Source organism: Phyllostomus hastatus, unplaced genomic scaffold (genome assembly GCF_019186645.2).
Source record: "Phyllostomus hastatus isolate PE091 unplaced genomic scaffold, TTU_PhHast_1.1 phas_contig_148, whole genome shotgun sequence".
Classification (NCBI taxonomy): domain Eukaryota; kingdom Metazoa; phylum Chordata; class Mammalia; order Chiroptera; family Phyllostomidae; genus Phyllostomus; species Phyllostomus hastatus.
The window spans coordinates 8,237,364-8,263,277 of NW_025333607.1; the positions used below are offsets into that span (position 1 = coordinate 8,237,364).

General features: G+C 42.8%; 1 protein-coding gene across 4 annotated transcripts in view; it reads right to left on the minus strand.

Moving 5' to 3' along the window:
• Positions 1-25,914, minus strand: part of RGS7 (regulator of G protein signaling 7) — a 304,285-nt gene that overhangs the window by 36,829 nt on the left and 241,542 nt on the right. For all 4 annotated transcript variants that reach the window (XM_045860385.1, XM_045860383.1, XM_045860368.1 and 1 more), the window contains 3 exons: positions 9,432-9,496; positions 8,516-8,592; positions 8,326-8,407 (listed from right to left, as the gene is read on the minus strand). In XM_045860385.1, coding sequence (XP_045716341.1) covers positions 8,326-8,407; positions 8,516-8,592; positions 9,432-9,496 — 224 coding nt within the window. The remainder of the gene's footprint in view (positions 1-8,325; positions 8,408-8,515; positions 8,593-9,431; positions 9,497-25,914) is intronic.

Here is a 25,914-nt window from a genome sequence, read left to right on the forward strand (position 1 = left end):
CAAAATATTTTCAATCTAAAGGAACAGATCAGAATGACAGACAGGAATGGTCCTCTTTCTTTCCATAACACAAAAGGAAGATTTAAATTTGGGTGAAGATTGGATTTTCTAGGACAGTTGAAGAGATAAGAAGCAAGATCATGGACAGTCCGCAGAGAAGGCGGTGCGGTAAGCACGGGCTGATAGTCTGTTAAAGACACAAACCCGCATCATTCCGATGGCCTTCAACACGGTTTCTTTCTTATGGACGCCACAAACCCAACAACTCCAGAATGTACAAAAGGAGTGTTACCCAGACTTTTCAAGGAAGGTGTTAGGAAATATATTAAAGTCCTGCTACTATTTACATTTGGTATCGATGACTGAGACCTTAATCTGGACGTGAGGATTTGGGACGGCATCTGGGAACAGCTAGGGCTCATGGGAGGAGTCCGGTGCTCTTTGTCATTTCGACAGCCCCACCGGGAAGATTCTGTGTCTACCACGGAGCTCGGGGTTGTAACAGCCTCTCCTGCAACTTCCTCTTCCCCTCTATAAGTTCGCCTCCCCTATCTTCCTCTGGTTCTGTGTGGGTACACTATCACGAATGGATTGCAATCCTTTCCTTTTCCTGAATAAATCCTTTTCAGTGATGGGATACCTAGTCAATTCTGTTTTTCTGGTCAACAAGCTCCACATAAAATCATGCATGCAAATTATACCTGCAGTATACAATTCAAGGCACCCCACCTTCCATCTATAGAAAACTATACCTAGTGATTCAACCAGGATCAGACCTGGGGACTTCTAGGTTCTATACCTGTGGCACGTACACAGCATATTCCACATGGGGACTCTTCCCCAGCAGCCTAGCAAGGCAGATAATAGTCGGCTCTCCGAGATGCTGTGACAATGGACATCTACTGCCTTTTGCTGGCCTCAGAGATCAAGCAGACGTGCAAGGCACTGCAGAGCACCTAGCAGGTGAATAGTTCAACTCACTGAGGGGGAGCAGAATAAGCTGCCCCCACACATACAACTTTGGCAGGTGGCTTATTCAGAGCTGATGACGGTCAGAGTCCAGCACACTCAGGAAGGGCTTCTTACCTCCTCCTGAACTTCCAAAAAAAACGTGGATCAGGAATCTGTAGCAGGAAGAAATTTATTACCCCAAATAACTTTTTATATGCAAAAGACACATGCATGGTGTGGCACGTATCTGCTTGTCAAACTTGTGCCCTTCTTAGCTCCCTGCAAACTCCCCCATCCCTTCTTCCCTTCTCCTTTGCTCCGAACAGTGTGCAAGCCCCAATGACCCGACTGCCAAAGAGCCTCATAGTTTTATGTAGCTCCCATATCTACAGACTTTGGTTTTTTTCCTATGAACCTCCTTATGTCAGTTTAATTATTAGGTCAGCCAAAGACCCTTAGAGGGGAAGAAGGGAAAAGTTTTCCACTCTACAGAATCATTTTACTAATTCAAAATTGAAAACAAAAATGGTGTGCCCAAGTCTGGCCCTGACGCACTGACATACCCTGATGTGCATTATAAATGGACAAAGAAAGATTGCACGCTGTGTAACGGACAGAGCATGAACTTGTGGAGCAAATGGCAGGTTTTCCGTCAAAAGTCAGAATTTGAGGACTCTTATCTGTACGATAGTCAACAAAACTCAACTCTTCGGAGCCCTGCTTCCTCCTGTTTCCAAACTAAGCACAGCCGTTACCCACCCTACAACGTCTCTGTAAAGAATCAGTGATCGGATGAACGTAAAAAAGTTTCTGTAACTAGAAACTGCAATAAAGGTTCTCATCAATGTTCCTATTGTCATCGATATCAACCACATGTCTTGTTCCCCTGTTTTTGTAGAAAGGACTCACATGGCATGCATTTCACGTATTTCACTGAAAAATGTACATCTGATCAGGGCCACAGCTTGAACAGCCAAGTGCCTGGAGTGTGGGCACAATGCCAGAAATTAATGAGCTTCGTGAGAGCTGACAAAGCTCTCTGGGCTTGGATCTGGTCACAGATGCTTGGCTGGTTCAAATATCACAGCCCTGTGACAGAAACACCTGTGTGCTTTTGTTTATCTTTACTGATTTTTTCCCATGACCATTTTTGTCCCCCTTATACCACCCCTGAACCAACCACACTGCTGTCCATGAGTCCTTTTTCCTTTTTGCTCCACCCCTCCACCCCCTAACCACCCCCCAGAGCTGTCAGCCTGCTCTCTATCAACGAGTGTGTCTCTATTTTGCTTGGTAGTTCAGCTTGTTCATTAGAGTCCACATATGAGTGAAATCATACAGTATTTGCCTTTCTCTGACTGGCTTATTTCACTTTGCATGAGAAACCCAAAACACTAATTCGAAAGAAGATAAGCACCTTTATGTTCATTGCAGCGTTATTTACAATGGCCAAGATACGGAAGCAGCCCAAGTGCCCATCAGTAGGTGAGTGGATACAACAACTATGGGACATTTACACAATGGAATACTACTCAACTGTAAAAAAGAAGAAAATTTTACCCTTTGGGACAGTATGGATGGACCTGGAGAACATTATGCAAGGTGAAATTAGCCAGTCAGAGAAAGACAGATATCATATGATTTCACTCATTTGCAGAATCTAACGGACAAGCTGAACTACCAAGGCAGATCCATGTTTAATATTTTGAAGTATCTGCGCACTGCTTTCCACAGTGGCTGCACCAGTCTGCACTCCCACCAACAGTGCAAAAGGGCTCCCCTCTCTCCACATCCTCTCCAGCTCTTGTAGTTTGTTGATTTATGGATGACAGCCATTCTGACATTTGTGAGGTGATATCTCATTGTGATTTTAACTTGCATTTCTCTGATGATTAGTGACATCGAGCATCTTTTCATATGTCTATTGGCCATCTGTCTGTTCTCTTTGGAGAAGCATCTATTCAGGTGCTTTGCCCATTCTTTAATTGCACTGGTTTTTTTTTTGGTGTTGAGTTTTGTAAGTTCTTTATAAATTCTGGATATTATACCCTTATCTGATGCATTGGAGAATATGTTCTCCCATTCAGTGGGTTGTCTTTTTATTTTGTTGATAGTTTCCTTTGCTGTGCAAAGCCTTTTTTAGTTTGCTATAGTCTTGTTTGTTTGTTTTTCTTTTGTTTCCCTGGCCTGAGGAGATACATCAGATAAAATATTGCTATGAGCAATGTCTGAGATGTTACTGCCTATGTCTCCTTCTAGGATTTTTATGGTTTCAGGTCTAACATTTAAGTCTTTAACCCATTTTGAATTTATTTTTGTGTGTGGCATAAGAAGGTGGTCTAGTTTCATTTTTCTACACATATCTGTCCAATTTCCCCTACAACATATACTCAATAAAATCCAAGTTAAGTATAATATTTATTTCTTTAAATTATATATATGCTTTATTGTTTTGTGGCTTATCTTAAATTTTGATTACATGTAGCTAACCATTTTTTTCTACCTGGATATTATACATAAAATAAGGGGACTGTTTTTGCATTTAGAGAATATAGCTGTAGTTTACTTTTTTTTAATTCACAGAACAAGTGAAAGCAAAATTTTGCCTTGATATAAATGGATAGATATACTTCCATTATCTTCTGAATGTAGCAGGATTTTGAAAATGGAAGTTTCAGAAAATCCAAAGACACATGAAACGATGTTCAATATCGCTAGCTATCAGAGAGATGCAAATTAAAACCACAATGAGATACCGCTTCACACCAGTCAGAATGGCCATCATAAACAAAGCAACAAACAACAAGTGTTGGAGAGGTTGTGGAGAAAAGGGGACCCTAGTGCACTGTTGGTGGGACTGCAGACTGGTACAACCACTATGGAAAGCAATATGGAACTTCCTCAGAAAACTAAAAATGGATCTTCCTTTTGACCCAACAATTCCACTGCTGGGACTATATCCTAAGAACACTAAAACACCAACCCAAAAGAACCTTTGCACCCCAATGTTCATAGCAGCACAATTTACAATAGGTAGGTGCTGGAAGCAACCTAGATGCCCATCAGTAAATGAATGGATCCAAAAACTATGGCACATTTACACAATGGAATTCTATGCAGCAGAAATAAAGAAGGAGCTCCTACCCTTTGCAACAGCTTGGGAGCTGGAAAGCATTATGCTAAGTGAAACAAGCCAGGCAGTGGAAGACAAATACCATATGATCTCACCTTTAACAGGAACCTAAACAACAAAACAAAAAAACAAGCAAAATGTAACCAAAGACACTGAAATAGAGGACAGGCTGACAGTGACCAGAGGGGAGAGAAGAGGGAATTTCAGGGGAGAATGGGAAGGGTTTACAGGAACAAATTTAAAGGACACATGGACAAAAACTAAGGGGAGGGTAGTAATGGGAGGGAAGTGGGGAGGTTTGGGTGGGTGGGCTGGAATGGGAGTAAAAGGGAGAAAACTGTACTTGAACAATGATTAAAATTAAAAAAAGAAAGAAAAAAGAAAATGGAAGTTTCAGCTAAGGCATATTTTAGGCAAAATGGTAGAAAATTTTAAATAGAAGTTCAAGAATCAGATCATTCTTAATCCTCTTACTCATCCATGACAAACCTGCAGCCAAGGTTATACGTAAGGGCAGAACAGTAAACTCTTTTCCCGCAAGGGCACGGATAATACCAGAATGTCTGCTCTCCCCAGTTCCGCCAACATGGCACTGGAGGAACACAATGGTGCAGGGGACAGTCCTTCAGTCCCTCCAGCCTTGGGGCTGAGTGGGCAGAACACATGCATCTGGGGTCAGAGTGTCGGAGGGGATGTGGGAGAGAGGTCTTCCGAGATCCCTGCCTCATCTCGGCCCAAGTCAGGAGAGAAGAGCTTTAAGGAGGCTCCTGGGGCTCCACCACGTGCCTCCTACAGTGTGAGGGACACAGTAGATCGGTGGCAGCACAACATTCAGGCAGCTAGCATGAGACACAGCTGAACTGGCCAGTGGCGGCGAAATGGAGGGTTGAAGTTTGAGTGCAGTCCTAGGGTTCTCTGGGACAGAGCACAGAGGCTTCCAGAGGGCCAGCTGTGGTCCAGAGGAGAGGTGCGGGGGGGTCTCTTCAGGCTCCTGTCCAGGAGGGCTTCCTGGAAGCATGATGAGACGGCAAAGAAAAACAGTAGACAGGCTGGGCCCCTAGGGGCTGAGGAAGAACCAGCCAATCAGAGACCCACACACCTTAATCTAAGTTAGCCGCCGGCAAGGAATCCCCAGAGACAGGGGTGTGGTCAGGAAAGGGCCGATGAAAGCACCCACAAGATACAGGGGCTTCACCCAAGGTCAAGCCCAGAGAGTACCAGCACTCAATTATCGGAGTGGGCAGTTCTGCTAAAAAGGCTGCTGCTCCCGCCTCATCCAGCCCCTTCCTCTCCATCCTTGGATGTGTCGGAAACCATGGTGAAAGAGGTGGGAATTAGGAGCAAAGACATTCGGTGGGGAAAGGCAGAAGAAACCAACAACTGCCTCCTTCCTGCCCTGCAGAACCAGGGAAAAGAAGCCCCGGTTTTACATTAGGTTTGCAGCTTGATCACGTCTTGGAACAGCGTATTTCATCACTATCGTGTGTGGGACTTACTGTACCTCTAGTCACCGAGGTGGGACCAGAGAAGTCAGGCCCCAAACCAGTTTTTGAACCACACAGGTTCAGGGGAACTGGCATCCCAGAGTGGGCTTAAGGGGGAAACGGAAGCCCGAAATATAAAGCTACTTTGTAATAAACTATGCCTATTCCACATCGTCTGCATTCAGCATGTTTAAGTTGACCCTCCCTACATTGGATAGCTTTTCATCTTTAAGAAGACCTCAGTTCCCTTAAGTCTTTTCTCTCCCACCTCAGGACAATTGTAACTAACCAACTACTCGAGCCGCTCCTGCACTTCCCAGAGCACTATGTGCATTGCTCTGTTACAGAGCTCATCATGGTGTCGGCCAAGCGATTACCCAGTCAAACCTCCATCCCGCTCACCCCGGGACTAGCAATTCTCAATCACAGGAATAGCGTTTTCCTCACTTTGGGTCTTTAGCCTGCAATGCATTAAACTTCTGTAAATGCTGCTTTAAAGATATACTAGTTAAGCCCTGGCTGGCGTAGCTCAATGGATTGAGCGCGGGCTGCGAACCAAAGTGTTGCAGGTTCGATTCCCAGTCAGGGTACATGCCTGGGTTGCAGGCCATGACACCCAGCAACCGCACATTGATGTTTCTCTCTCTCTCTCTCTCTTTCTCTCTCTATCTCCCTCCCTTCCCTCTCTAAAAATAAATAAATAAAATCTTAAAAAATGATATACTAGTTGAATGAATCAGTGAAAATAACCTTACTTTTACTTTTTTTTAGTGAAAATCAAAGAAATTTAATACTCTGACTTTATTCCCCTTTTTCATGCCCCAAATTCTCTATTGATTATATATTTAGAAAAATATTTTCCACAGAGCCAATGAAATCTTCTGATGTACTTGTTTGTTTAAGGTACACACTCAATTTACGGTCATGCCTCAAAATAACGTGTGGGGTATTCATATTGCAGTAGTACCACCAATCCTTAAGAAAAGGAATTTTGAATTTTTCTGATTTTCTGAGGATGTATTTATTCTCACCCAAGAGAAACCACTGGCAGGTTTTCCCAGCATAACACTCATGGGGAGAAAAATATTACTATTATGAAGTATAAGCTAGATTCTTTAAAGAAATAAAAAAACATTTCTGCAAGTCATTTTCATGGAACTCTACTTTTTACCACTCTGATTGTGTCAAAATGCATCCATTACATGTGGCAAAGAAAACTGAACTCAATGGATGACACAGAAAACCAATGAAGAGGCTTCATTATATTCTATTTCAAGGTCATGGCTATACAGTGTACGAAGACACTCAATGACAAAACCAGCAGATTTTCTGCAAGGATGGACCTGATGTTATGCAAATAAAATTCATTTTTATCTGCTGAAATTACCCTATGACACTGCTGTATCCTTGCGGAGATTTCATTGGGCTCATTACCCCTGTGACATGCCCTCTGTGTCACACTTAAAACAGTTTTATCTGAACTTTTCTAAAAAAAGATACTATTTTTGAGCAGTTTTACATTTCAGAAAAATTGAGCAATTGGCAGTGCAGGGGAGCCAGGCCAGCACGGGTGAGTCCTCCTGGGCTCCCAGGAGGATGCCGGCCATCAAAGCTGAACGAGGCCGGAGATGGGCCACCGGGGGTCCAGAGCGTAAAGTGGACAAACATGGAGACGGTGTGTGGACCAGCTTCTAGAGCTCGCTTAAAACAAACACTCACGCAAAATCCTGCTTCATATCCTCGCGATACGTATGCATGTGACCTCACAAGCCTTTTTCCCTGTTGGCAGTGAAACTCAAGCTGAATTTTGAGTGGGAAAGCAGGTTAAATCTCAGTTCTAAGCTGTTGTGAATTCAAAAGAAGAAAAAGTTAACAGATTTTAACAATTGCACTGCCATCTGAAATGGAAATACAGGCATATTAAAATGAATTTTTGGAAGACTGGCCAACCTTGGTCAGAACCCGAAGATATTGATAGTTGACAAGACAATTTTAAAGTATTCTCCATCTTGATTTGTCAGATGCTGTGAACCTGTTATTTATTCTAATAATGCTTATGTAAATATCGTTCCCTAATGCCGTCTCTGTATTTAAAGAACTATAGAGGTGACAAAGACACAGCATCAAAACAGAAATATATGAGATTAGACATGCTTTCTTACGAATGCTCATGAACATTGTTTAACTGCTTGCACAGAGTTTGCTGGTGCTACTCAAGGCCATTCGTTACCTGTTACACTAAAACACGTGCTTTCACATTATTGTGTAAGACAAACAGCCGAGTTCCTGTACGTAGGTCCAAGTTACATCCTTAACGTATGAGCTGATGTGAGTCAGCGTCCTGTAAGATGTCCATGAAATCCGACAACCAAAGCAGGTTATTAACAGGCTTTAAAAAATATTAGGGGAAGAACAAAATTTTGACTTATACCTTTATTACCAATCCAGAAAAATGTAAATAGTAAGCTGTGCTAAATGGCTTTGTGGCAGCCCTTTTTCCTCAAATGTTTAAAAGCATCAAGCAACTCGAATGCCGAGACTGAGTAAGTCAGTGATGTTACAGTGGAAAGAAAAATGTGTTTCTTAAATGAATTAAATACTACATAATTGAAGTCTGGTCACCTTACGCAGAAGTGGCAATCTTTCTAACTAACTCACACAGACTTTGGGAGAAATGAGGGGGTTAGCACGTTTCTCTTTCATTGTCCAAACGCTGTGATTATGAACGGGAAACCATGCTGGGGCCCATTTTCTTACCACAGGTCGGTGCACGTCCCAGAATGCTCTCTCTTGGCTATCAAGGATTTTCCTTTCAATCTTGTCTCGTTTCTTGTCCACTCTGTCAACATCGTAACAAAGAAGGAGGCACAGTGTTAAATGTTGTGCCTCTCCCTGCACAAACAGCCTCAACCTGAACCCATCTCCCGAAAGACTCACAAGGACTCACTTTGCCTGTGCCTCCGCCTGCATGAAAATGAACTCCCACTTCCGGGCAAACGCTCTCTGCAGCCGGGCCAGGCTCTCCTGCAAAACACGGCACAGGGGAAAACATCCCAGGGTTCACCTTCGCTACCCCCGTCTAGTTTACCTACCCTGTGTGTTTATCAAGAAAACAGACGCAGAATTCCTAAAGTAGGGCGCATCCTCTGGCCCGAAGGTGCCATGCCCACTGAAGACAGCTAATTCCTGCATTAACAGTCATAGAGAAAAAGGAGGAAACCTATGACAAATATTAGTTTTTATGAGTAATTGAATTTAAAGGCCGCAACTCAAAATCCGAAATACGACAATTCACTTGTGTAAAAACTGCTCCGGACTTTCCTGCGCTCACTTTGCTGTTTCTACTATGGATTCAATCAGCCTATCCGGTTCCTGACAACAGTGTAAGCTTGGCTGCCTACCGCCCATGTCTCCACAGTGTTTCAAATCCGCAAATCACAGCATAACAATGACCTGAACAGATTACATCGGGTTGATCGTACTCACTGACGGCGACCTGTCTGAAAGTTTTGCGGAAACCACTTTCCCATTATATACATGCTCTTTAATTCCCCACGTTGGCCTATCTTCAGTATGTGTGAGTATATATCTCAAGTTTTCACACTCACGTCAGTTTTGCAAGTAGAATACGCTTCCCCCTTCTACTCTGAGTCTGTGTATGAAGAATTACATTGTGTTCAATGAGAGTGAAAGCAAGCCGGCAAGTCAGAGATTTATTAAGTCTTGTGATGCGATGTGATCCCTCGGAAATCTGACCCTTGACACCCGCGAATGGAGAGAGTTAACCCACTGCCCCGAAATGGCCACGGGACTTCCTCCTGCTCATTTTATGATTTGTTTGCTGGAACGTCCTTAGTACTCACAGCTTCATAGTCTGCTAGCTCCAGCCTTGCCTTGTTCTGCATGGTTCTCTTGCAGAGGTAAACCGCTGAGAGGAAAAAAGAGAAAGAAATCCATCACTTCCTGTCTGCTTATTAACACTGAGGCGCTAAAAACAAAAATACAGCATTACAAATCAAGACACATTGGTCTTTGTCATTTTTCCCGAAAATTGGAATTTCCTTTTTTTACCTTTTTTAAATAAAAATAATAATTTGTAACCTTATCACTGAAATAAAAACATAGTGGTGTTTATGGTATTTGTAAGAAAATAAACAGATTTTACAACTTGGTAACCGTGTCTTTATTTTTATTCAATAGTTGCCACAATTTTCGCTTCCTCAAAAAATAAGGGGAGAAAGAGAAAGCCTTTCAAATACGACATTGGATGACCTTAAACATCTGGCTGGACAAATGACACCATTTTGTAGGAAGGAATGGGGAATGTACGAAGAGGAGACCATGGCTGACACATTCCATTATTTCCACGTTCTGCTAAAATGGAAACGGTCTATTCATGGCAACTGAAGGCCTCTCGGCATCTTCTTCACATCATTTCATAAGGGCCAAGCATCAATCAATCGTTTTGCCACTAGAAGAGGAAAGAGGACAACATCTTGCCGGACTACAATGCAACCACCTATGAATCCACTTCCCTGAGGACTGAGTCTCCTTGGCTGCCAGGGAAAGTCCACCCGGGTGGCAGACGTACGGAATGGATGACAGATGGAGAAAGGACGGAGACAGCAGCATGGCCACCACACAGTTATTTCAGGAGGAGTCAAATATTATTTGACTCTCAAAAATATCAAGACACCCAGAGCCCTCTGGTCCAGTTTCAACAACCAGAATATCTTTGTCATTTTCCCTCATAGAGGATATTGGAGTCTCACGAAATTCGATAGATGCTCTATCTGTTCCAGATGCTGAAGGAAGCCACGGGATGAGGACTATCGACGTTGATGTTTGGTTGGGCCAGCTCCGGGGGACGCCTTATAAAGAGCGGCTTTGTACGGAGCTGTACCACACACTGTTTTTGATGATGAAGTTTGGCTGGTGTCACCGAGGAAGTATCTTACACAGAAAATCGGAGACCACGGCAAACATTGGTGCTATTTGTTCAATGTCGTTCTAAGGTTTCCTGTCTGAAGGTCAAGGCAAAGGAGAGCCAGCCACGGAATGAGGCTAACATCACTGCAAACACTGGGAACCGAAGGTGGAATTTTAGAACGTATCTTTCTACAACTTACCATGGGAACTGTCTTTTCCTGCTACTATTGGTAGTTTTCAAACCACTGATTACCACAAGGACTAATTTTCCAAATTACTAAAAGCTAAATTTCAAAAACAAAAGTGACCTGAGGTGTTGGTATTCTGATCGTCTTAGTTTGTGCTCACGCTTGAAAAAAAAATTTTTTACGGTAGAGGCCATTTGTGATGGTAACGAATATCTAAAATATTTTCAGCAGTTGGTAAGAGAGATTGTAGTGCATACACACGGTCCCTGAGGGTATCTCTTCATGAGGAAAAGATTGAATCCACTTAAATATCTAATTAAATAATTGCAGCTTTCCTGTAGAATTACCTTTAATCAAATTTCCAGCCCCAACTAAGTGTTCCATCAGTCAGTCTTCCTTAGCTTCTGCTGCACCAGCGCCCACCTGCCTTATTGATGCTGGCCATTTAATCTAATCTTTGTTCTTTTCAATGTAAGATCCCCTTTGAACACTGTATTTCTGAACTCACTAGATACACTAATGAATAAAAGCAAAAGGAGGGTTGCTTTTTTTAGATGATTCTTCACAAGGAAGGCATGCATCTTTTACTACACCCATCTGTCCTATAACACCACTTTCTTTCATTCCTAGGAAACAGAATGCAGGTGTGGACAGGATGCACTAGGTACACAGTAGGTGTCTCCCATGTATGTGTGGAATGAGAGAATGAATAAATAAGCAGGATCTTTTCAGAAGGAGTTACTTAGAGGTCAAATTAACTCAAGTGATTCCTCCTAGTCTCTTTGGGAAGGAGACAGAAGCGAAAAGGCTGGGCCACTAGAGTGGGGAGCGTTCTGGATGCTGTTGACAGTAGAGCCAATGCGGCCACGAATGCACGGGCTCGCACCTCACCAAGCTCATCTAGACACAGCGCAGCACGCTGACAGATACAAATACACTTCCATTGTTTTTTAGTAGAGTACCGACATTGGGCAGGATGTGGGTAAGGAAGGAGGTCTAGGTGAGTGAAAGAGGTTTCATTTCCAGGAAACGTCCCAACTTATCAAAAATGGAAAAACATGAAGGTAGTTAGGCCTTGTCCAAAGTATGGCTCAGGCCAATTGTTTCTGTGCCGATCCCTAATTATTTAGGCACCAAAGATGCTCTACATGGTGTTATGTGTGGGCCTCAGCCGTGGTACAAAGTGGGAATCATTTATAATATGACCCTTGTTTTTAATTTTCTGTATTACCAAACACAGTAAAAATACCAGCTACTAAAAGCCATTCCTGGAGTTCTATGTAAGATCGTTTCTATTATCAAGGGTTTCATTTCAATTTCAAGTTTAAATATCTCTCTCTGCAGCAGGTTTCTGGGAGACTAACATGAGACCACTTTATGGACTTGGAGGGTCAAACGAACAGTAATTTAATAAGATTCTACATCCCTAAGGGGAAGAAAGTTCGAGAAGGCCTCATGTACTACTCTGCCTCTAAAGTAGCTGTGTAGAAAGGTCATCTAGAATTTGACTTTTTGACTTTTTAAAAAGAATTTATTTATTTATTTTTAGAGAGGGAAGGGAGGGAGAAAGAGAGAGAGAGAGAGAGAAACATCAATGTGCGGTTGCTGGGGGCTGTGGCCAGCAACCCAGGCATGTGCCCTGACTGGGAATCGAACTTGTGACACTTTGATTCGCAGCCTGCGCTCAATCCACTGAGCTACGCCAGCCAGGGCTTTAGAATTTGACTTTAATATGACTTTGAATTAGAGGTGGGAAGTCAAAGCTTCTGGACCACGTGTCTAATTAAACAGGAAGTGAATGCAGACATTGGTTTCTTCCCTTCAACTTCCTAAAACTCTGGGAGCTGCTCCGTTACCTGGACACTGATGCTCGGGACAAAGTTGTTTCACAGAGGCCACCAAAAAAAATCACTAAGATCCCAACATCCACATGTTTTGAGACCTGGGACTCCGGTGGCCTTTATTAACTGTGATTTTGGAGGGGTCACCTATCCTCTCTGAGACTCCAACTGCTCATTTATTTCTAGAAAGAAAATAAAAAAATCCTGGTGTCTCCGCTGCACAGACCGAGGTTGGCTCTGCAGGAGACGGGGCACTGGACAGGGCTGTGCTGACCATGATGGGGAAGTCATGCACGGAATTATGAGATCAATTGTCCATGACATTCACTGGGGGTGTTTCTGCTTAAAAGACCATGATAACACGTATTTTTATAAGTAAAAAGTCCCTTCACAAGCCTTGTTGGGTATAGAATTTTATATATAGTGATTGTTTTATTTCTTCAAGTAAGATACTACAGAGAGAGCCATTGTTTGAGCTTTTAAGTGCTCCGATTGTTTGGTGTCTCTTCCTCACAGAACCTCCATGAATTAGCAGCGATACGAATTTTAAATAATAAAAATGAAACACATACGGCTTATTCTGCAGTGCACTGCTTAATGACTTTGAAACCTTTTAAAATTTTACCTTAAATATATGTTTCATTTAAACACATGCCTAGTTTTGTGTATAACTGGCAACTTGATACTATTAAATTATATCTTTTATTTTCAATTTTGTTCTTTACTCATTATGTTCATTCTCATTATCTCTTATCCTCTCAGTACTGAACCCGTGCACACAACTAAGCAAATGACCAATATTTTCTGTGAATAGCTTTCAGGGAGAAAGAGATAGACAATTGTTAAAATTTGCTTATTCATTCATTTGTTCATTCAACAAATATTTACTAAATGCCTACTATGTTCCAGGCTGTGATGTTGGTGACAGTGTACAGCTGTGGACAAAACAGGTGAGAGCTCTGGCCTCCACGATGTTCCATTGCAGAGAAAGTTCAAGTAGAGATCGCCTGGAGAAGCCAAAGACAGGACTTCCCATTTTCCCTGCACAGGGGCATGGTCAGGAGCCTGAGGTGGGCCACTGTAATTCCGTCCTCCACCCGTAGAGGGCGCCATCGTACCAATTACTCTTTCAGCCTGGACTGCTAAAACTAAAAATGGTCCTGTTACAGAGGTTTTAATAATCCTAACGGGATGTGAGGATCTATGTAGAGTAATTGCATGAAGCTTCAACATATCCTAGTTCCTGTAGAAGGGCAGAATCTCTGCTTTTAAAAGGAGAAAATACAAGAAGAGGAAAAAGTGAGACAGGTGTGTATGGATAGTGGACGTATCCTCCAGTGTTCACTGAGAGCCTATTTTTTCACGTGCCAAGGTTTATCTGAGCCCCAGGAACACAGGGATGGACCCAGCAAACCATCACTGCTCTTGGCTTGCTTTTCACTGGTCTAGAGTGAGACCGACAATCAATAGTACTATATATTACAACATCCGACATTTACTGAATGCTTTGCATGTGTCAGGAATTATTTAAACATTCCATGCACACGTTACCTTGTTTAAACTGCATGGCCACACTAGCAAGCAGGGGCTTTTACTTTTCCCATTTTGTAGGTGAGGAAATGCAGGTTGAATGAGATTAGGTAATTCGTAGGCAAGAGTAAAAGTCAGGTATTTGACACTAAAACCCACACCGTCAAGCACCAGGCTGTGACAGAGAGGTAGGGGGAGGAGGGGAGAGGCAGAGGGGGTGGGGGAAGGGCAAGGCTGTCTTCAGAGGGTAGGATCCAAGAAGGCCTCTCTGCAGAGGTGACTTGAGTGGAGACCTAAAGTGGGAGAATGGACCAACTCCAGAAAGATCTGGGGGAGGAGTTCAGCAAGAATGACTACCCTGTGCAGGAAAGCAGCGAGGTACGTGGAAGGAAGAGGCCAGGACCGAGACCAGCAGGGCTGCCGGAGCCTGGGGAGGAGGGCTGGGTGAGGTTAGCGTGCTGGGCGCTGGCCCCAGGAGAACTGGGGGCTTTGGCAACGGGCTGGGGTGTGGTCCCTAGTGTCAGGGGAGCCACTGAGGGTTGGGAGAAGTGTGATATGATGTGACTTACATTTAAAACACGACTCAGGCTTACGCCAGGCGGATGGTAAAAAAGAGTGAGACTGGATAGCGTGAGTTTTAACAATAACTGTAATACAATAGAACACAACGCAACATAGTTGCTATCTGAATGATGGTGAATGCATTCTGGTTTGCTCCACAATAGCCCTCCTGGTTTCTGTTATTTATCTAAATAGAGGTCAATCTGATAGGACTCATGTGGTGATTTTGAACTTGAACACAAAACATCCCTCCTGGACAGCAAATGTGAAAATAACCCAGGGTCTGTCTGATGGTGACCCCAACAGCTAACGTCCACAGGAGGCTGGTGTTGGTGCTCAGCGAAGCAGCCAGCAGAGTGGGAAAAGCTGTTTTTTTTTTTAATTTATTTTTAATTACTTTATTGTTGTTCAATTACAGTTGTCTGCATTTTCTCTCCACCACTCCCCGCCCACCCCAGCCAAACCCACCTCCCTCCATTGCTTCTACCCTTCTCCTTGGTTTTGTCCATGTGTCCTCCATAGTGGCTCCTGGGAACCCTTCTCCCCACTGTCCCTTCCCCCTCCCCTCTGGCTATTGCTAGGTTGTTCTTCATTTCAATGTCTCTGGTTATATTTTGTTTGCTTGTGAAATAAGCCAGGTGGTGAGGGACAAATACCATATGATCTTACTTTTAACCGGAACATAATCAATAAAAGAAAAAAGCAAACAAAATATAACCAGAGACATTGAAATTAAGAAAAAGCTGATTTTAAAAATGCCTTGGCTAACGTGTGTACATTCCCTCTCAGAGTTTCCAACCCCGAGTCCTTCATTCCTCCCGTTCCCCCGGACAAAGCCTGGCCTGCAGAACCTTGGTTCCCCTGCCCCCTCTGCACGCCTGTCCTCTGCACGACACAAAGCAGATGTCATAAAACTAGAGTCTGTCTCCTGGTTGGCACAATGACCTCTGAGGTCTTTTCTCTTCTTGTTGGAAGATAATGATAACATTAATACTAGATTTAAGATAATAATAAGGATAATAAACATAACAAGAATAAAATAATAATAAGTGAATACTTACCTAGCACTTGCTAAGTGCCAGGCACTGTGTTAATGTTTTACAAACGAGCCAGTTAACCTTTTAAACAAGGCTATGAGGTGGATGGATGATTATCTGTCTTATAGGTGGGGAAACCCAGGCACAGAGTGTTTATAAAACTTTTCAAGGACATAGCCGCTGAGTTGCAATTTGAAGCCAGTTGGAGAAATATTCAGAACAAAATGAATCAAGAGTATATTCTAAAATGAGAAGTACCTTGGGAGCCATTTCATACAGCTCCCTGATGAAATAAAAGGCCTAGGACATTCCGGGCGGTACGAGAACAGAATATTAAAGTAGACTTACTGATGCAGGAAAAAAAAAAAAAAGGATTAGGGTGGGGCAGAACTTTGCAAAAACATGCAGGGATCTGTTTTGTTAACTTCTAAAAAGCCGACCTTCAATTTTTACCCTTCAACGACACTCGATTATTATATTCCACTCCTTTCCTTCGGAACTTCCCCAGAGGCCCAAGCACAATCTCTTGATTTCTTAAAGAATATTAGGGCAAGTGACCAGAGACCGAAGTGGCACTTCAAGTCTGTAAACAAGCTGAGAATCTGTCTGGTGAAGGTCATAAAGGAGGGTGGACCAAGTTTTTCCACAAACCCAGGAACAACATTCAGAGGAGGAAAGTCAGAACTGGCACAGACGAACACACGAGGAATCATTTTCTAGTCAGTAAACCAACGCCTGCTTCTAGTTGGGTGACTTCTAGCCGTCTGTCCTTGCGAGCCAGATTCCTGAGAAATGAGAATTTCAACGTAGTTTTTTCTAACATCGCAAGATGGTTGTGAAAATCAAAGGGAACAATGAGTGTAAAAGCCTTTTGGAAACTTATGATGTATTATGCAAATGCGAGATGAAACGTATCTGCAGTGGGACTGATTATCAGCTCTTTTGTCGAGACTAATTATAATGCTCAGTGTTACTCCAAATTCAAAAGACGTATGATTTTTAGAAATAGATTGGTATGTGGCTGTATAACCTTAGCATTAACTTCACTTTTGATAACAACATTTATGTTCTGAACAACAACTTACATTCAGGATCTCTCGGTAATGCATACATTTCTTTGGGCATGACTTAGCCAAAATATATTAGGGAAGAAATTAAAATGGAGTTTCTCAAATGTAGGATGTGATTTTATATTAAGTTAAAATGTATTCATTTGTTCATTAATTTGTTCAGTGTGCCAAGGAACATTCTAGGCACTAAATACAGAGGCAAACAACGCAGTTGATGTCCTTCGTCTTTTGGGTCCTTATGTTAAACTGGGAAGAGAAAAATACATTAGCAAATAATAATCATGTTTTAATAGTTTGCTCTACATTTCATAGATAAACGAATAGCCACAACTGATTATTTTTGCTAATATAGTCCCACAGATATCTAATTAGATATCTAATCTATATCTAATCTACACCTAATCTATATCTATCTATAGCAGTATCTATATCTAATCTTCTTTGGGCCTGACAGTAATGGATGAGTTAAGAAACATTTATTTTTTTTGTTAAATGTAAAATCTAAGGCTCAGAATGCAAACGAGTGTGGCTGACGTTCTCCAAGCCAGCCAACGAGAGAGCAAGGGCTCACCCAGCAGCTTTAGGACAAATGTTACCCCAGAAACTCAAAAGATCTACCACCATCCAACGAGGTGTTGTACCTGGGGGTGTTTTTTTTGTGGTGAAAACTCACACTAGTTCCTTATTTAGTGTTCAGTTAAGGTAATGACATCAGATTGTGTACAAAGCATCGTATAAATATATAGAAATAGTTCCCTAAACATATCCTCCCTTTCTCTCCTGTAGTTGGCCACCATTCTCTTTGGAGGCTGATAGCAATTAGGTGTCCATTTAAAATGGGAAATTAAAGCCACATTATTCTAAATCGCTTTCATCATCTGACACATTTTGATAGATTCATAACATCTTACAATTGTGTACCTTAAAAATCTCTCTAGAAGTTCTAGGACAAGGGCTACAATGATATGCCTGCTGGACTGTGATTTTAAGCTGTGGAAGTAAGTGATCAACACACTTTTTCAAGGCAAGAGCCCCACAGGGGAAGCACAAGGCTCCCCACTGCAATCCAGAAGTGGTCACCCCAGACGCTGCTGTTCCCAGCCCTGCATTGTCTTCTTGCCACCCATTTGAGCACAGGTGGCTGGCGTGCTTGGAACTAAGTATGATGCCGGTGAACCACACAGGAAATTCTAAGAATCAAGACTCCTCGTTTCTTCACTCATTCACTCAGTAAATCTTCACTGAACACCTACTGACGCAAAAGCATACTTTGCCCTAGGCACAGGCAATGCAAAGTTAGATAAGGTTTAGTCCTCCAAGTTTCCAGCGCCTCTGGATCCAGTGGAAGAGAGAGTTCATTGCCAGAGGGAAGGGGGTGGAGGGTGGTGAAGGGTGACGGGGGTCAAATACATGGTGACGGGCGAAGATTTGACTTTGGGAGGTGGCACACAACGCAATATACAGATGCCGACTCATGGGATTGGGCACTGGAAACCTATGTAATCTTAACAATGAAAGTCACACCAACCAGTTTAATTCAGAAAAGAAGAGAAGACAGCAGATGGACCTAGAGAACAGGACCACCCTCTAATCTGGGTGAAGTCAAGGTCAAGGAGGGGTTCCTCAACTGCTGATCTATTCGCTGAGTCTTCAAGGACAAGCTGTGTTCCTCTAGCCTTGAACTTTCTCCATGACTTGGTCTTTCTATGGTTCTTGAGTCTTTGCATTACGGGCATAAACCCATTATAATAAACAGTTACACATAAAGAAATCCTTAAGAAAAAAATCTAACTTCTAGGTAAAGCAGCAGGGAGATTTTTATATATAGAAGCTAGGAAAGACTCTGTTTCCTTTCTCTTCCTTTATTGATTTAGTTTATGTTAAGACCGTGTGTATTTCATTGTATTTAAAACAAATACTTAACCACACTTCTCCGGAAATTGTTTTGGAACAGATCTGGAAAGCCTTCCATCTGAAATGGGTAACCTCCACCCTGGCTGCAGGCCAGCCCTCCACAGCAGGGGGGCCGGAAGTGCTTTTGCCCATGTGCTGACCTCAGACTGTGATAGAAAATATAGTTGAAGTGGACTCTCAGAATTTTCAACATAAACATTGGCAAATCGTGCAGTTCTGGAGTGTTGTAGACAAATAAAAATAAAGAAAAACGAATCCACATTTTAAAATAAAGTTATTAAACCTCTCTTTCAATAGATCCAGTAGGCTGTAAATATCAAAGGAGCTATGTGAACAAGGTTCTCCATGGGAGAAATTGACATTATTGTTTCTTCTTCCTGAGTGCATGTGTCAATGACACTGTCCCAACAAAAATTATCCTAGAGATAACCCATTAGTCTTGCCTGCAACAGCAATCTATTTATAAATTAATTGAAATTTTAAAATTTAAGCTCATAAGGCTCTTATAAAAATTCCTTCTGATACCAGTTATCTTTACAGTTATTATTAATCTATAGCTTATGAAAATAATATATTTCAAACTATTCTAAATAACTTTTAAAAGTGGAATTTTATTGTGAAATCTTTTTCTTAATATGAGAGCTTTTTCTCCCCTGAACATCTTGCAAAGTCTACAAATACCTCCAGGGGAAAATGTAACACAGCTCTCATTGTTCTGTAATTTCCATTGTGATTTCTTCCCTGAGCCTGTTATTTCCAAACGTAATCTTCAATTACCAGACATGGGAGAAATGCAAGTTTTTTTATAACAGATATATTATTGTCTGTCACTTTAATGGCTCTTGGCTTGAACTCTAAAATGATCATTTAAAAATTATCGGTGCTTATTGAGGCATTTATCAATTTCTTTTCTCGTCACTGCTTCTTCTATCTCCTTCCTTCTTTCTTGGTCTAATTCCCAAGCTATAAACATAGCGGAGAGTCAGGGTGGAGGAGAGAGAGGAATCCACTGAATTTTTGTTAGCAAAGTAAGTCACTCGTGAACTAAAAGTGAGCAATCACAACCTTCTCCCCCAAAATATCAGGCTTGTTGATGGCACAAAGTTTTGGCATTCCATAGAGCATGCTTTGCGGCATTTTTGGTGTGGGCTATGCCTAACAGTTCCTCCTCAATACACAGACATACATCCACATGGGAATGAGAAGTGGGTATAAGACACACTGATTCTGTAATTTTGGAGCAAGTCTAACTCTTTAGTCACAGCCTGATTATTTTTATTGAAATATAGGCTTGTCACCTGTGGCTTCACAGAAGAATATTTATTCTGTCTCCACCTGTCTCCGTCTCTCTCCAAATCTGTCACTTCCAAATTACCCAGAGAGGAGAAGCAATCAGAACTGAAATTGTATAAAATTCGCTTTAAAAGAAAATGTTTTTCCTCTATTACAGGTTAGTTAGGTAAGTGAGATTGTTCTTTCTCTTGGGATTGGGCGAAGAAGGTTCTGGAAAAGTATATGTTCATTGCCCACTGCAAAATATTGATCATTAGTCAATGAAACTGGATAATGTGAGATATTGGACTTAGAACATTCTTAAAAACACTGAATAAGATGTAATTCAGATTCTTTCCAACTTCAGTTCACAATGCAGATTATTTGAAACGTTTTACACATTGCTAAACATACAAACATCATGAATAATACTAAAACATGGCAGTGGGCCTATTGTTAAAGACGACCAGCAGTTAATACTTTTCCTGGTTCAGAGGGGAGAAGAACTACATACAGACCAGGAGGTGCTACTGTGACCCAGGTCATTACGGTTATGAACCTTGACACTTAGAGTGCACACCTTAAAATCAATTTAAAATTCCCAAGGAAACCAATCAAAATATGTCAAGACAAGAACAATATAATTTTCAAAACAAAATCCATTTAAGACTGTTGCTGCAGCATTGTGTTAATTGGTGCTTGCCACGTCTTCTAAGCCAGAAAAAAACTTATGTTCACCAACGTAGCAATAACCGAGACCAAAACCCTCATTTTTCTCCCTGTCTGCTCCTTTAACGTGATGTACGTCAAATGTAATGCAGAATATGTACAAGTGCTTTGTGACAGATGAAGATTTCACAAATCTTCAGAAAAGAATAAAACCATCAAAAAGAGGATGAAATTTAGTGGAGTGAAGGGAAAGAGGAAGAGTAACTCTGGCTTGAGTAACCATTTATAATTGATGTTCTGCTGGGTAGAAAATGGAACTTGAATTTAAGACCCCATTTTATTGATGAGGAAACTAAAGCTCAAAAACGTTAAGTCATTGACACAAGGTCACAAGTATTAAACGCTGAGTCAGGAAACGAAGCAACTGGTCTCCGGAGCTCCTGCTTCCCCCAGTGCCTGGCGCACAAAGAATAACAAGCAAAAGGCAGCGCATCCAGGGTAGCGGGCAGACGTGCTAAGGTGCGGAGTTTACGTCCTGGGCCCACGCATGTCTGAGCAGAGAGCTGGAGCTCAGGGAACCATCGTGCTGGAGCCGTGTGGGAGTGAGAGGTTCACCTTCAGTCCTTGACCGTTCCCTCTCTTTGACCGGAAACTGACATGAACCAGGGAACATCTCTTGTTTTAAAAAAATATTAAATGTATTGGGGGTGTGATGTTGGTTAATAAAAGTATATGGGTTTGAAGCATACGATTCCATAACACATCCCCTGTACATGGCGTTGTGTGTCCGACATGCAAAGTCCAGTCACCTTCTGTCCCCATTCATTTGACTCCCTTTACCCATCAGTTCCTCCCCCGCCTTCCCTCTGGTAACCGCCATACAGTCATCTGCACGTATGAGTTTTGTTTGGTTTGTTCATGTGTTGCTTTCACTTTTATCGCCCACATATGAGTGAGACCACGTGGTTCTTCCCTTCCCCCGTCCGACCTGGTCTCTGGCGTACCCGTGATCCTGCTACTGCGTGCGCACAACGCTTTGCCTACGTAGACGCTCAGTACGTATCTGGGGAAGGGCACCGAAGGAATCGGTTGTGTCAGGTGCGAAGTAATATTAGCGAAATGTCAGCTGGGGCTTTGAATCTTGAGCTACTAATTCTCCAGTGTCCTGACACTTGTCACAGTCCTGCTACCCACACTGTGACACAGGGCTCAGGAGGAATGGCCTCTGTGCTTAGCTCATGACAGTGGGCTGAGGGACAGAAATGCTAGATGGGGACCAGGACCCCTAAGTGGATGTCTACCTTGTTCACCCCAAGGCCTTGCTGGTCACTTTGCAAAGAGGCTGTGGAAACAGTCAGTTTGAGAACTCCTCCCAATAGTGTGTCTGTGCTTTGGGTGGGCTGCCGGGGACTTACTGATTGCACGCCCTCGGAGGGACCTGCCCCAGTTTAGGAACAGGATTAGTTTTGAACAGAACTTAATCTCTCAAGTGTCCCCAACAATTGCTAAATAGTGTCCCGGTGATTCCACTCCCACAAGTCACTCTTGGCATATTGTAGCTACAATGTCTTTCATCTGGTGGCTCGAACTGAGAATTGAAACAGTCAGCTGAGCCTAGGAATTCCAGACGCCCCCATAACCTAGGCGAGAGACATTGTTCTGCAGCTGGCACAATGCGTCTAAAACAGAAATGTGTTTAAGAAGGCTTTGCAAGCTTTGCCCTTTGCTTCCCCCTCCAGCGAATCAGCTCGAGGTACAACGCTGAAACTTGACAAACAGCACAGTGACCCAGGAGTACAATGTGTTATCACTGTAGCTCTTAGTGTAACAGCTGGGAGCTGGCCAAGGCTTTACAAAGAAACCAGAAAGCAACAGCAGGAGACTCCATGGGCTTAGAAACATATTTGTTGGCTTAAAGAGAAACGTCTTGAACAAGAGCCTGACACCTCAAGCTTAACATGAAAGCACAGCCCAGGTCCATCGTAGAATGTACACCTTGCCAGCATCTGTTCTTAGCAATGACAGAAATATAATAGCATAGCACCTTTGATTTCCTTAATAGCTGGTGAAAAAGTGCAATCATTTAATAATAAGTTATTGAAAGGTTTTTTTTGGAATATTCTGCAAAGTAGGGATTCAAGCATCTTCCTGCTTCTCTAACTTTTCAGTGTGGCCTAAACTTGGCCAGTAATGAGAGTTGTGACCTTGCTCTAGTAAGTCTCCTGAGGACAGGTGTCAGATGGACATTGGAACTTGATTGACTGGTTGTTGGCTGACTAATAATTTAGAGCTGAATGTCAAACACTCTGATTATGGCACATTTAGGTAAGGAAAAAGACTATTTCTCCATTACCTTACCCTGAGTAAGTTCTAGGTAGAAAAAAAAAAGTGGCACATTATAGACAAAATTGTGTGATAGGAGTGGAAATATATAAAGGAAACATATATCTGTTTCAGAAAAAAAAGTGTGGACATGTCATATGTGAACTATGTGATGATTATAATCGGCATATAATTGACTAATCTCTAAGGTTCCTTTTTGGCGCTGAAGTTCCATGAGTGGAGGAAGTGGTGGTTTAGCATTGACATTGACACTCTGGGGCACAGGAGACTTTTAGCACGTGCAACTGCCGTGCTTACAGAAAGTTCGGAACCTGGCCAGGGTCCTCAAGTTTATTCTCTTGCTTGACTTTCCCCAGGGTCCTCAACAGGGATTTTGTCTCATGTGATTTAAAGCAGCATAAATCTCCCTTCTATTAAGAGAAGGTAGAAGCCAACGACTAAAGTCTCCACATCCCTTCTTTGCTCGAGAAAAATATGAATCAGATATGCCTATCTTCCTTGAAGCAGATTTTAATTAAAGGAATTTTTTGGTAAATCAGTTGGGCTTAGAAGCAGTTTTGTTTCAGATCTATGGCACACAAAAAAAAGCTTCTGTCACTCAACAGGAGAATCACACGTGCAATGTTTACCATCCAGGGTGTCTCTAAGTTCCCGGATTGAGAAAATCTCCAAGTAAGACCCAAAATCTTGTCCTTTAATAAGTGAGCAATAGTCTTTTCCCCCCCGCCACTCAGCGCTGAAACCATGAAAAAATAATAGCCCTCTTGCTGGTACATTTATTAACCAACACAGCGCATCAGCTTTAATTGCCAGACTTGAGCAAATTGAGTCTTCATGACATAGTATTGCTAATTCACAAAATGCATGCCAACTGGTGTTTCTTTAAATTATAAATGATCTCCCTGATGCTCTTTTTTTATGTTTTAATTTTCTCTTTCCTCTTCAAAAAGTCTCCAGAAAGAGTCAGAACATTCTTTGGTTTTTAACCACCATGGTTTTTCTTTAGTAAACTTGAAAATGAGAAAAAATGCCCTTCCTAAAGGCATTCCTACTCAGCCTAAACCTACACGCAAATTTGGAATACTTCGGAATGCGTAAACTAAAATTACCCTGTTAATAGAGTTTACTGAGGCTTCTGGTTCAGAATTTGCTAGGAGGTGTGACCCTCACACACTACTTGGCCAGGTGACCGAGTGTTGAATGCCCATATCCACGAATAACTGGGATTTTCAGGGGGATAGTCTGTCATTTTTCCAGGAGGATATTTTGTGATTACTGCATCCTCAGTGTTGTTCTGAATTGGCCATGATTTTCCGTGACTGGTATTCATGAGTTTAAATGAAAAATTAACATTGATTTTATGTCCCCACCATCAATTTGGTTTGTTAAGAATTGCTTAACACCATGATATCTATGAAGCATGTAGGTATCAACGCATTCCCAGACTACACACTTCCAATGATTTCACAGGTGAACAGCATGCATACCTCAAAGTTCATATATGACGTATCCACACTCCTTCTTCTGAAACAGGTATATGGTTCCTTTATGTATTTCCACTCCTATCACATGATTTTGTCTATAATGCGCCACTTTATTTTTTTTCTACCTAGAACTTATTCGGGGTAAGGTAATGGGGAAATAGAGTCTTTCTCCTTACCTAAATGTGCCATAACCAGAGTGTTCCACCTTCAGCCCTAAATGACAGCACAGAGGGGTGGGAGAACAGTATCCCCAATAGGAAATGGCAGGAAACCCACACTGAAGTGGGTAGGAGAGCTTAGGACACAGTCTAGCCACAAACCCACAGTGACCCACGATGGAAAGGGAACTCAAAACCTGGAACTCCCCATGAGGAGTCGGGAGTCTGAACCCAACATTAGGCACCCCACCTTTTAAGACCTGCACCTGAGAAACAAACCCCCAAAGATTTCGCTTTGCAAACCGCTGGGGCTCTCACCCACGAGACCACAAGTCTGCAGCAATTTGACCAATGGTTCGTAAAGAGCCCGTGCACTCGGACTCACCGGTCCCAAGGCCCAGCCCCCAGGTCCCAAACTTTAGGTGCAAGGGGCTCATTTGCATGCATTCCATCACTGTCCTAAGGGGGCAGGCATCTAATGTCACACACATACACACACACACACACACACACACACACACACACCCCTCTGTTGGAATGCTCTCTGTGGACAGCACTGGGGGTGCCCTCTTCAGGCTCTCCCTTTGCCTTTTGTTCTCTGGCGCCCTCTAGCGGCAGGCCCCGTCAGCCCCCTTTGTCTCTGCTTTGTTCTAGCCAGGGGTCACCTTCTCTCTCCTTTTCTTTTTCCCCGTGGGCGCCATCTTCATGCTCCCCCCCTGCCGTGTTCTGGAGCACCAGAAACATCTCCCCGAGGGGAGCTTTCGCATGTGTCCGGTACCCTGAGTTTTGCCTCTACTGCCAGGATGAAAGACAGTTCTTGCCAGGCCCCCACCTCCAGGGCACCACACAGGCAGCAGATGAAACATATCCCTGGTTTTTCTGGGCAAGAGGCCCTTTTTCCTGCTCCCAGGGTTTTGGCCCAAGAGGCAAGCTCCTTGTTTGACACAAATCTAGTGGCCCAAGACCCTGCTCTCAGGAACAGAGGCCGGTGGTTGCAATTTTTGCACCTTCCTTCTTCTGGGCTCCAGCGCACTGGTATCTCCCAGAAAAACGCAGACTCTTCTCTGCAACCCTGATTACTGCAGCTGCTGCCAGCGAGCACGCCTACGAGACCTGACTCTGGTGGCCACGGTGGCTCATATTCCCAGATCCCACAGATCTGTACCCAACAGAAAAAGGGTCATTAAACAGCTGTCACCCTCAGGAGTGCCGTCTATCTGTGAAAGAGGCCTATTACCCAGTCATCAAGACCATCATGCCTGCAGCCTGAGGGGCAAACTTCTAATTAAACCCACAACTAAGGGCCGACTGGAGTCCTTCCCACAGGCCTCAGCGGGTGGGTGTACCTCT